The 13645-nt window shown below is 34.0% G+C and overlaps 1 protein-coding gene across 2 annotated transcripts in view; it reads right to left on the reverse strand.

The window, feature by feature from the left end:
* Positions 1-13645, reverse strand: part of LOC106129934 (unconventional myosin-XVIIIa) — a 188884-nt gene that overhangs the window by 87214 nt on the left and 88025 nt on the right. For both annotated transcript variants that reach the window (XM_013328646.2, XM_013328647.2), the window contains 3 exons: positions 13346-13521; positions 12795-12880; positions 12283-12415 (listed from right to left, as the gene is read on the reverse strand). In XM_013328646.2, coding sequence (XP_013184100.2) covers positions 12283-12415; positions 12795-12880; positions 13346-13521 — 395 coding nt within the window. The remainder of the gene's footprint in view (positions 1-12282; positions 12416-12794; positions 12881-13345; positions 13522-13645) is intronic.

The following is a 13645-nucleotide window of genomic DNA, read 5'->3' on the forward strand; positions in this document are numbered from 1 at the left end:
AAAAAGACATGCTTTCTGACCTTACAGACCTTGGTTGGAATGATGACTAGTTTGGCAATGAAAAACCAGGACCGTCTCAAAACCACCCAAAAAAAAGAAAATCACCGACAGTTTAAAAATTATTTGAAATAAAATTGATGAGATTTCCGATTTGGAATCATCACTAAACTTGGACTATCATATTCTTAATTGCTATTGTTAATTACAATCGGTTAAAAGTATCTGAATGCGTAATGCATGAGTTAAGAGTATTCATAAGTATATCTCATTAGTCGGCATTAAAATCGGTTACCGTCGTGTCTACACATTAATTCTTAGTGATCAATGCATTGATGTACACATGAATCAAATCACGCCTCTTTCCAGAAGGGGTAGTCAGAAAATACATTTTTCTATTTATGTAATGAAAATCATTCTAATTGGAACGGTTCAATCATCTGAATGGTTTATTGAATTATCTTTTTCTCTAACATCTTATTTCCTGAATAAGTACCATCCAATGATTGTTATAATTTGTAATTAAGTTCTTTTAAACGCCGACGAGTTCTTGATTAAATCTTTTCTCAGTTTTATAAATAGGAAAGTGAGTTTGTTAACTATTTGCTACGCTTTCACGGTTTAACTTCTGGGCTTTTTTTTTCGGAGAAGGCATTAGGGAACTTTAATAAGGAACACAATTGGCAATACATACTTAGATTTCTGACGGCAAAGCTTTGGAAATTAATCAGTCACATTCAATAAACACAATATCAAAGCACTGCTGTAGTAGTTATATAAAGTATGGGAAAAAAATAATTCAATATATATACTTCGACAACTTTTACGACGATCTAGTACTGTCTTAACAATTACATTTTAACTAATATACATATAGTGATCGTTATTTTTAATGCATTTAATATCTATGACATAAAATCCTTACATAAGATTACGACATTAGTATTATTAGCCGTGAAAGTAAAAATATGATTCATTATCGGCAAACTGCGGCTCCCGAAACACTGCCGAGTTGCGGTTGGATACTTGGAACACAGAGCACTGAAGCCTCTACATGAATGAACAAATTTGGATTCATGGTTTGGTAAAATGGTCGATTGAGGCAAATTGTCAAGAAGAAAATATAAGAAAGTATGCGCAAATTCCCCAATAAAAGGTAAGAATACGTCACCAGGGCTAGACAATTTACCTGATACTCGTAAGGGTTGACAAGAAACAAATTATTTTTCATTATTATTAATTTTAATAAGATTTAAAAGTTTGTTTCTTAAATTTTGTTTTTGTGCGACTAGGGAGATGTTTTAATGAAATTCCGTTCACTTAAGTCGGTTCACAAAGAAAAAGTGTGTGAACATATTTATTGACAGCGTAAAAACCCTGCTTTTGCTAAAAACAAAATAATTAACTCTGTTCTGGTGGCTAATCAGAAATCGCGACCCAAACTTACACGTGCGAAAAATATACATGCCCAAAACTGGGCCACTTAACTAGTTTGTGTGATATATATGGTAATTAAAGGCGTATTTTTTTTTAATAACCTGTAAAATTTGTGAGCCATTACACTAGGAGATAATAATAATTTTTTTAATTATATTAAGATAAGGTACAGTTACAATAATAAAAAAAATGCAGATTCCAAAGCATCGTTTCTAATTGTTCTGCCTTTAGAACATTTTCTATCATAATTTCCCCGAAATCCAGCTAATAAAAACTAAATTAATTTGGTTAAATTATGTTCAGTTTAGTGTCCCATATTCTCAGAGTCAACGATTATTCTTTGGCGATTGTTTAGACAACGGACTAAAAGTTTTCAGTCTAATATGAGTTTGAAACAACTTTATGCGGCGGTCGTTTTATCTACGAACGGTTCAACGACGTAATTTTTCAAACTCAGATCTATCTTAGAATAGTAGTGGAGGGTGCAACCGGGAACACGCAAAGATGAGAGGGAGAATATGAGGAGATTTTAATTATTTCTTTAATCACAAAGAGTCTATACGTCAACACTTTCCAACATTAAATTATAGTTATATTACGATATACGTATATACACTTTTTGATGCACACTGCAGGTTTACGATTATTGTGTAATTGTACTTTCTTTAAGTAAAATATGCACTTACCATATAAAATGAGGGAGCTTTAAATTCAAAAATTATGAAAATATAAATATAGGATAATTTATATTTTATAAATATAGGATGTTTTTATTACTAAAATTTACAATGAGTAACGGTTTTTGAAAGGCTACATGCATTAATTCTTCTGTCTTCTTAACTTTAACTTACGATACGTTAGAGATTAATTACTATGAAGTTTGACATTTGTCGAAGAAATAAGTAAGGTAACTAGGCAAATCAGCAATGCAGTTCATTGAAATAAAAAGAAATCTTTATAAATTATGTTTTTACTCATATTTTTACCCGCTTTGAAAAAAAAGAAAGAAGTTCTCAATTCGACCGTATTTATTTATTCGGAAAATTTCCTTCCTTACAGTTTCCAGTTAAATGTAGTATTCGAGTTTTGTGACTTCCCTGAAAGGTACAAGCAAAGCCGAGATATCTGATCTCTTTTAGTATACTTTAGGTACTTCTGCATTCCCCTCTTCGCCATAACTTTTATGTTTATCAATTTGGGCTTCGTTGTTGACTCCAAAATTTCCAAGTTGCCTTAGATGAATCGCTAAATGATCATAATTATTTCTGTTTGCCTGCTAAAGAGCAAACTTACGTATTCCGAAAACAAAAATACGAAGGGTTGTTACTTTTAAATTAAGAATGAATTTCAAAATGATGCTTTTCATTGTATAAAAATGAAATAATGTTTAAATTTGCTATGGAGAACGTGATGGTAAATATACTTTTAAATCTTTACTGAAGATGAACTCATGAGAAAATCATTTTAATTTATAAAAAGTATAAGTTTTTGTGATGCGAACATCACACAATACTTAGAAGATTTAGTGAAATGATTGATCATCGTTAGGTCTTCGGGAAGCGGCAAGTAAACCAAATGAAATGGGGTTGGCCAGAACTGTCTGAACATTGGTGTCTTGATTAATTAATTATAATGTATTACAGAGATAACTTATAAGAATTTAATAAAACTAAATTTGAGTCTCTACCAAATATTTCAGAAGCAATATGCCATATGCCAATATGCCTATAGGAAATTGATAACAAATTTAATAATTTCGTTTCAGACTAGCCTTATAATTTTCTGTCAGCCAAATAAGCCGCCCGTTTTTTCCCCTATTTTTAAACGTACCGTAAGGCTCCGTAGATAAAAAGTAAAAACACGCCCTATTACTACGCCTCCACTGTCCGTTTATTTGTCACTAGGCTGTATAGCATAAACTGTGTAAGCTAGAAAGCTGAAATTTTTACAAACTTTGTATTTCCGTTGTTGCTATAACAACAAAGCCAAAAAATATTGAGGGTATACCATGCGATAAACGTATTGTGAACGTGGGAACCCATCGTGCACGAGTCCGACTCGCACTTGGCCAGTTTTTTTAATATGATAAGCTTTGGACAATGTTTTAAAATTAGGGTCGCAATTCGCAGGACTGTAATTGTTCAAAATTGCACAATGTCTCCAACTTTTTTCATTCCTTTGAGGATTCAGAAAATAACTCAATAAATTAAAAGTCTATACTATAAGAATTAATTAAAATTCTTGCCCTATGATAAATTTTATATGCTAAATCGTTATTCTAGCATACTTTACGAAAAGGTACTTGTGTAAAGATACTGTTACAATGTTTTTAATGTAGTTTCTGCTTTCAAGTAAGCTTTTAACTTTACGTCACTGCTAATCAACTAGACTATAGAGGAGATATTCCAAAGTGCGCGCGCATATAATTTCAATTTGCTTGCTTTTAACATTTGACATACAATGTGATGCTTCTTTCCCTATATTATAAAAGTACTTACTTAGAAATGGATAAGAAAATCGATGTCAATAATAATTTTTGCTTTTGCTTCCCAAGTTATGAACTGTGTGAAATGTGGTACATTTAGGACTCAAATAAATCGGTCCAGTATACCTCGAGCGATGAAAAGTCAAGGCACAGAAGAAAAAACGCATGATAATCCAAAATTCTATTTTATTTTATAAGATAAGGCTTATGTGCTCTTTACCTTTTCATGAAAACTCCTTTTTATGTCTCAGATGAACGTTTCAAGATAAACAAGTTTTATGTAGCACAAAACTGCCATATACTTTGTCAAGTGATAGTAAAATGTTAGCTAATAGCATGTATACTCAACGCCATAGTATTATGCAATTGTTACATAAGTTACTCGATTTAATTGTAGGGCATTGGGGAATAAGATTGAAATCGATGATAAAAGTAAACATTAAGTGTGCACCGAACATTACTATTGAGTGTTATGCATTTTCGTGAATATGTTTCACAACAAGTTTTAAACAAACATCTTTTAAATCTTTTAACACACTGCCTACACCTCTGAGAAAGGGGCGTGATTAATGTTTACACATATAGTGACGTCGATATCCGTTGCGGGGTAGACAGAACCTACAGACTTGAAAAGACTGATGGGCCACGTTTAGCTGTTTGGATTAATGATAGAATCATATCATTTATCATGCACACATAAAATCACGCCACTTTCCCGGAGGTGTAGGCATCCCTATATACTTCTTTCGCTTCATCCACATTCATAGCTCTCTTCATGCAGGCTCGTTGGTATGTCGCTTACAATGACAACAAAATAAAGCCAACGACATAGTATAGACACCACCTTCAAATTAATATAGTCCTAACGTCGCCTACGGCAAACAATAACATAACGTTTCGAGAGGCGTCGGCACAGATCGGAACTAAGTGAGTGATGGCGAGTGATGTAACACTTTTTAAAAGTTGTTATTTCTTATGCAACTTGCGGCTGCGCATGTTACCGTGCGCCGAGATTTGGTGAATGGGAACGTAATGGCTTGTTTTTATGCAAGTAGCCCGGTAATAGAATTCGGTGAATAGAAAATAGAATTTCCCAGTCAACTGCTGTCTCCGTGACCGGATCAAATTGGTTTGGAAACATAACTAGGGTGCGTGAGAACAATAAAAAAATAAAATAAAAAAAGTTACTATTTGAAAATTTTAGAACATAAATACACATACACACACATACACATGGTCACGTCTATATCCCTTGCGGGGTAGACAGAGCCAACAGTCTTGAAAAGACTGAATGGCCACGTTCAGCTATTTGGCTTAATGATAGAATTGAGATTCAAATAGTGACAGGTTGCTAGCCCATCGCCTGAGAAAAAGAATCCCAAGTTTGCAAGCCTATCCCTTAGTCGCCTTTTACGACATCCATGGGAAAGAGATGGAGTGGTCCTATTCTTTTTTGTATTGGTGCCGGCAACCACACGGCACGTACATAGAACATAAATAATCTAACTGTATAGGTACCGTCTTCAATATCTATGTAAAAACTAAGCTTATCAAGCTTCTATGGCTATGTTGCCTGTATATAATGCCTATACCACTTGTCTGAATTCAGACTGTGAAGTATGAAAATGATTTAGTAACTAATTCGGACAAAAGAAATATCAATAAAAGTAAGCGACTTCTTCAAAGCTATATCCAATGTCTAAGGTTTTAAATTATAAAAGTCCGAATTAACTCAATTGGAATACGCGCTTATACAACAAAACTGAAGTCAAACATGTAAAATGTCATGAAGCAATATGCAGGATAACAACTCCGCCTGAGGTTTGAGGTCAGAGGCGAGGCGCAGGTCGAAGGAGGTCGTGTCATCGTGAGGTAACGTTACGTGAGTTGTGTTGACATTGCTAGAATAAGTATGACCATCTTTATCCTCAAATTTTCAAATTGGCTTTAGCCGGAGTGCTGTAAAAAATTGCTTAATCTAAATATTAACGACATTTGTTCCTAAAAACCCGGCTTCAAAACCAATATTTAAAAATGCATTCAGCATTTAAGAATACTCTATGATAAGTGTTTGAATTTTAAATAAATGAACACTAATTACGGCAAAAAACTTTATACAAACTTTTGATTGTATTATGTAAATTTAACTCAATATGGGCCCGATCAATATCATTAAGTTGCAATTGCAAACATTCGTGGAAAAACAAAAGATATGAAAGCGCACTTGTATGCCTTATATGAAAATCTAAGTAAAGGATATCACATGATTGCGATGACTGCTAGCTCTACACATTCAATAGGCCAAATGTCATTCGAGTTCAGAAAAAACGAGGTCACGCATCGACACACTGAGACTTGGGGATCGGAAGTTACGCAAGCTGCAATTATGTAACACTTTGGACGTATTCGCCGTTTTAATATAAACAGGTGAAATGCGACAGAGCAATTTTGATAGTTGTGTTTCTGTGACGGGTTGTTTTTGGTAGGGTTTAAAAAAGGTGAAAGGCTTATTCTGAAAATACTGTAAACATACAATAAATAATGGGTGTATGAAACGTGTTATCGATACTGTAAATAGTGACTTAAATAGGAAACTTATTAAATTGTTATTATATATATATATATATATATATATATATATATATATATATATATATAATTATACATATATATATATATATATATAGAAACTAAAATATGTAGTTTTTTCAATAGCGCAAAAAGGAGAGGGTGCCTGTAGTGAATTCCAAGTAAAATCATCGTTCAGATTTTTTTTTTTTTAAAAACATCTAAGAAATTTCGTTACACTAGAGGACGACTTCTTTATGATAGTTCTATTTTATGTTGAGTTTATATGATGTCATAAAACATTAGATACAATAAGAATAACACGGTAAATATTTTTAAAATAATTTAGCTTTAAAATAATAGAATTAAGAATTCAAATTTCATTCAAAATTCAAAACAAACGTCCACGTATCAAAACCGTTAGGTCGCGTTGCATTGCATAACACTTTCACTCCAAGCGGTTTATTTCCGTCGCAGCGTCGCTGACCACAATGCAGCCTGCGACCGTCTCTATGAAGAGCAATGACTAAAACAATTACATAAGAAAATATTACGAGATTTTTACAAGTGGTGATTTGATTAACGTTTCATACGCCCAATTTTGAAAATTTTAAATCACCTGAACCAAATTTAGTGGCGATTTTGAGTCTTAAATCCAAACCTAGGGGGAACTTCAGAGAAGAAGACATTAATACCTGAGAAATCATTATAACCCTTAAAAGATGGAAAATTTTGCTTTGCATAAAGATTCATGGAAGAGAGGCAGCGACTGGATGTGGAATAAAAATACAAGCAAAAAAATTAAGAAGGTATAAAGTTACCATTGGAAATTTGCTATTGAATCCCTAACCTTTTTATGCCATTGAAGAATAACTTTCCAAACCATCCAAACCCCTACACGCTATGTATGGGTTTTTTGGCCTTCAAAAACAATTGCCGTTAGATATTTTGATAACTTTCGAGCGACGCGATCTATTTATGGTTAGCTGAGCTCACTGATTACCTCGCCTTTCCGGCAGTTTGGAAAAATACCAACGTGGACAGATAATTTTGTGAATCAGAGACAAAAAGTGATAATGATGAGAAAAGAGGCTACAATAGTGCCGAATATAGAAAAACTAAGAAAGTTTTTATCTTCAAGAATATTCCAGGAAAACCATAAGTGGAGATGTGCTTTGTTGACAATTAAATCACCTAGATTTAATTGTCAACAAAGCACATCTTCCAAATTCATTCCACCATTAATACATATTCCAAAAATATTTAATTGCAAAAATAAATACAACAAAGGAAATAAAGGGTATGGCATTTATCCTGATGCAAAAATATTTCAATAAATAATTTGGGTTTTTGAATACATTTCAAGCATCACTTTTGCTTGTTTGTTTGTAAATACTTTATTGAACATAACAATTTTTTTGTAGTACATAATAAGCCATTAAAAATAAAAATGCATTTGTTTTATCGTCACTTTTGTTGTATCGTCTTAAGCATACTCTGCTCTGTATCAAACGCAAATCAATCGAGAATAGGAGGCGATAAGGCGATAAATACAATAACTTATCTGAAAGCTCTCACGAGATGACAACAGCAATTTTTGACCATAATAAAATTTTCTTATTTTCCCGTGAAGATTTTGACCATTTCACACGAATCTATACATGTTTTCAACCAACCGTGAAACAAACGTGGGCGCGCATCGCGGCGGCAATTTTCCCATCATTTCATTCATAATTACATGAAAGCTTGTTTACGATCGAAATTAAGGACTACCTACTGACCGAACCATTAACTAGATATACGATCAAAAATATGATAGGCACAGATCACGATTCACCAAATCGTTGCCACTAAATCTCAGTTTGTATCTGATAGCCATTATTCAAAATTTTATGATTGAAAACCGCTATAAAAGTCGGTCGGAGGTGTTTTACAAAGGGGAGCCGACGAAGCCGCGGAGTATAGGGTTGCCAAATCCTAGATATGGTAGTACCTACTATAAGTGAAAAATCAGGTATCGTTGTGTTGTTTCCCTTGATTGTTAGCTGGACGATGACGAGCAAATGCAAATCAATTCGTTCCTGTCGCATTCTTACCTGTCTGGAGAGATATCTATGACCACGATGCTGGATGGGTACCTATCAGGTTTACACGAAGCCACTTTCGCGCCTTACATGCATCCAAATAAAAACTAAGTTTAAAATTTATAAGGATTGGCAAATTTATTCAGTTATATATCAAAACACTTATTACTAATTTGTAAAATTGCCGAATATAAATATTTGATCTGGTAACCCTAATATGTATCAAAGTAGGTGAAAGTGACTATAATACTGAGAAAGATACTTTGTATCAAAATGCGTAAAATTACTGTAATTAGCGATCATTTATTTTTTGCTGCGGTTTATTCTTAGACAGTTACGTGCGGTTATTCAAATATTGCTGGCCTGAGAATATCTAAAAATAGAATCAGGTTTGTTGGTGCCTACTCAATTTAAGAAAGCATCGATTTTATGGGCGTTGAATTCAACCGGTTTTTTAATGATTTTGATTCGAATAACCAAAGCTATGCGTACTACGCGTAAAATATATATGCTTAACTTAAAGGATTAATGAAAATAAATTAATTGGCACTTGTTTTTTAATTCATACAATAAAAGTGTTATTTTTTTATTTTTACTCATTAATAATAACGCTAACATTTTATACTATAAAAATACAAACTCTTAAATATTTACTTGTTTATAACCTTTCAAATAAATTTCAATAAATAAATAACAATAAAGAATTATAAAAGTGGGCTCCAATACAACAAACTAAATTTTTAAGCAATTTTTCGATTGTCGATTTTAATAAACAGGTAGAAATGTGAATATAAAAATAAATATTTCAGTAACAAAGGTGATGATGGTACGAAAACATTCGTGTGCGAATACGAATCGCATTTAACAGGTTTTCTTTTCTTATTTTGCTTACTAAACTATGGTATCGCTCAAATTACGAAATATTATATCAATACAGAATCACTATTTGAAACTTAATGTTATTTGATCATATACGCTAATTTCTCGTTTTCATTAATAAATTTACCATAGGGTTATTTATTCAAAGAGTAACAGGAGAATTATGCTATCTCTCTCTCTAAGCTGTTGACCTTGTAATGCATATGTGAACTAAAAATATCAGGTCTTAAAAACAAATGTGACAGTGCAATAACATCCAAACTTAAGGCTCATTAAACCTATATAAAATCATACATACATATAGTCACGAAAATATCCCTTGTGGGGTAGACAGAGCCAATGGTCAAATTACAAACTTATATAGAATCAGTTCTTATTTTTACTGTACATTTAGGTGTAGGTCCCGTAATAAATTTACGCACACTAATCTTTTGAGTATATCTAGCGCTCGATGTTTTTGTTACAAAAAGAGAATGTAGTCTATGCTTGCTAAAAATATTTAAATTAATGTAAAACGAAAATTCTATAAATAGCTAACACCAATTTCGTAAATTTTTCGGAGTTCCGTAATTTATAAAGAGAGAATTTATAACAGATATTTACCATTTCGGTTATTGCAAACATTTATTAAATTACCGTTCATGTCACATATTTTACAATTACAAAAATGAATTTACATTTTTAGGCTACTTATCAATATCCCCATTATTCACCAATCATACAATATGAAAAAAAAAGAAACTCATCTAAAAACCGTAATAATGTAAAAATAACAATTTAAACTCAAAATTTGCGGTCAGAAGAATTGGATCTAGCAATGAACGGAAAAATTGTCTGTAACTAACCTAGTTTGATGTTTATATATACATTACAAGTACAACCTTTGCCTCAAGATTTCCGTGTTCTCGGTTCGCCGCTTTGCTAAGGGACTGAGGGTCCACTACCCTCCGCTTGCTAGAATACCACCAACGTACCAAATCAGCTTTGTTGTTAGTTATTCCCATTAGTTCCACAGTCCACACGGAACCCTCACTATGCGTCTACACTCGCACTTAACCGTCGCATTTTAATTTCCGTTATCTAGATCGAAACCGAAATAACTACAATTAATTTAATATAAGCGGCTCAAAGTAACAAAACTGTCTAATAAATTTTAAGCAGTTCCTCTATAATGTTAAGGCAGTCATAATTATACCGGTACCACTTGTAAATCAAAATAGAGAGTGTGGTAAGCGTTACAAAGTTAACTGAGTTACACGTGGATGCTGGCTTAGGGATAGCAAATTGAAAAGTAGAGTTTTAAATTGCTTTATGACTGTCATAAGTTGATTGGAAATCATCGAGAAACTTTATATAAAATTGTTTAAAGACGCGTGTATAAATAAGTATGCATGAGTTACATAAATCTAAGAAGATGATGTATGCATGAAGGACGCAAGAAAGGAGTGGGAAAGTTAGGTTATAGTCGCTTAATAATAATCGCTCTGGGAAGGATGTGAAGGTGTGATCAATCATATGGATGATTTTTATTTATTTACTTATAACGTAGATGATAAGTGGAAAAAATGTTTGAAAAATCTAATTTACAATAATAACTTCGTCTACCCCCCCAGCTCAATTTGTGTAAGATTAAAATTCCCTTTTAGTGTGAGAATTTAAGAAAAAAGCATCCTAAAGTCGACTTTAGACAATTTACAATGAAAAAAGCAAATAATAAAAGGAAACTGTAATGGAAAGTTGGAACGGGAAGGCCTAGACGAAGTACCTTAATCAAATCGGGGGATCCTGATCCTGATTACCAGAAAACGACGAACTTGCATGAGTTACGAATGTAGATGAAGCCAAAGATGTAGTTTGTGCCTACCCCTCCAAGAAAAAAGGCTTTATTATGTATGTTACTATATTCATTTGAAGTCCAGGCAGAGGTTAGGCTGTGAATACAGCGGAACGATATAGAGTATTATCGATTTTTAACCAATCGGAAAGCGAGTAGTAAAATAAAAGCCTTACTTTGGTCTTGAATATATCCGCTAAATGGGAATTAAGGGTTATAAATATTGACAAATGTGGGTGAATGAGTCGATAATATTGCAAATTAATATAAAGTCATAAATTTTTATGAGCTCAAGTTAGCTAGTTTTAAAAGCTTTATAACTTTCTAATATCGCTATATAGGGGTCACTGTACTTCGGGAAACCAAATTATTTATTGATTTATTGGTTGTTTATACGACGTGTTATTATAGGCTTATTTAAACATTGGAATTTCAGAACAAAAATAATTGGACGCCTATTAAAAGTTGTCGAAACCTTTAATTCTGTCTTCCCTTTTTTAATCAATGCTGGTGCGAATCCTCACATCAAGGAGAGAACTTCAAATTGGGTAAGTCAGGTTTTTACACTCTCGCCTAACCTTCGCAGCCTTTTATCTGTCCAGACAGCACAACATTTCGATTCTCTTTAAACACAGAAGTGGCACCATGTTTTTTCTCATGTAATATTATTTTTTCTGTGCAATATATATAAAGATATAATACCAAAACAACAACTAATTAATAAAGACTCTGAGCTTATAGCTGGTTACGTCCAAGAGTCGATGGTCCGAAAGGTGTTAGTTGTTTCTCACTAAGATAGTCCACGTTCAGCGATTATCCTAAACAGTTCAAACTAGGACACTCGAGTGGAAAGTACTTTTTCGTCTGTAATCCCAGTTACCAAAATATGCTTCAGAGAGATGTGTTGGTTCAAAGCCTGTTTATTAAGTGGATCTATGTTCGAATACAAATAAATACGGTAATTGAAGATAGTTGGTACATTTTGTCAAGGCACTGACCTGAGTAAGTCCAAGCCGGTAGCTGGTGACGTCCAGGTCCAGGGCCAGCAGCATATCGTCCACGAGCTGTCGGTCCGAAAGCTGTTGGCTGTTGTCGGTACTCTCGCTTTCTGACGTCGCCAGAAGACGGTACCTGAAGTGCGAATGACAAATTGTAGAATTATATTCCCGAGTCGAGAATTAGAAGACAATTAATTTTCGAGACACTTTTGTTACCTGGATATAAAGTTACGTCTAGGGTCTAAGAGCGACGAACTGTTACTGTTTCGTGAAGTCGTGATGGCGAACCAATATTAATGTTTCGTGAAGTAAGTATTTCTTTAGGGAAATGTCAGCGTATTAACGCTTACATTAAGCACATTCACTCACCTGAATGTGCAGGTGTTGACGATGTGTTTTTTAACTTCAGTGGTCATCTAAACTAATGTATGAATACTTAATATGTTGTGACATAGTTTTTAACTATTTGTACGTGATATAGACCTGTAACTTTCAAAAATAAAATGTACTACCTTCTGGCAAACTCCGACAGCGGCATGTGTTCCGGGAAGCCTTGCTTGTACAATCTGGCGGCTTCAAGAAGCTGGAATCCACGGAACTGTGAGAACGAAAGTAAATTATTTACCCGACTGGCATACTATCTGTACAAGTAAGAACATTGCTATAAATTCCACAATGGTAACTATAAATTTAAGTTCTTCTAAGGGGACAGTAGACAGTTCTAGACAGGGGCAGGAGTATGAGCAGTATAATATTTAGTCACTATTCTCATCCACTGTAGGTAATTCCGCGCTTTCCTGCTCACTGTACTTCCATTACTCGACGCTTTGTATTAGAGGAACCAGGGTGCAGTAAACAAGCCAGTGACTTGGAATCGTAGCAATGGTACTATGGCATCGTCAGCGGCGTTGCCGTTGCTTAGGAGATGGCCTAAAAAGTGCATCCACCTTCACCTCTGCGCATTTTGTCCACCACGCCTTCGAATACGAATTACCCAGCGACCAATTTTGCTTGAAGCGCCATCTAGAGACGTTTCATTCTGTCTAGCTGTGTAGTTACTGACCTGTGATCTTAGCAATGGCACGTTGACATCGTCACCGGTCTCTCCGGGCTGGTTGCTGAGAAGGCAGCACACGAAGTGCACACCACCAGAACCACATCTGCGCAATGTGTCCACTACACCATCGGCCACGAATTTCGCTTGTAAGGCAGTTGAACGACGCTTCATGCCAGCCGTTCCTGGGTAGATAAATGAGAGTTACGTCTTTCAAATCGTCAATAAAACCATATTATTTACTATAATGACTCGAATACAGCTTAATCATTGATGTTAATGCGAAAAAAATAAGGCATTTAATGTTTG

Source organism: Amyelois transitella, chromosome 22 (genome assembly GCF_032362555.1).
Source record: "Amyelois transitella isolate CPQ chromosome 22, ilAmyTran1.1, whole genome shotgun sequence".
Lineage (NCBI taxonomy): Eukaryota > Metazoa > Arthropoda > Insecta > Lepidoptera > Pyralidae > Amyelois > Amyelois transitella.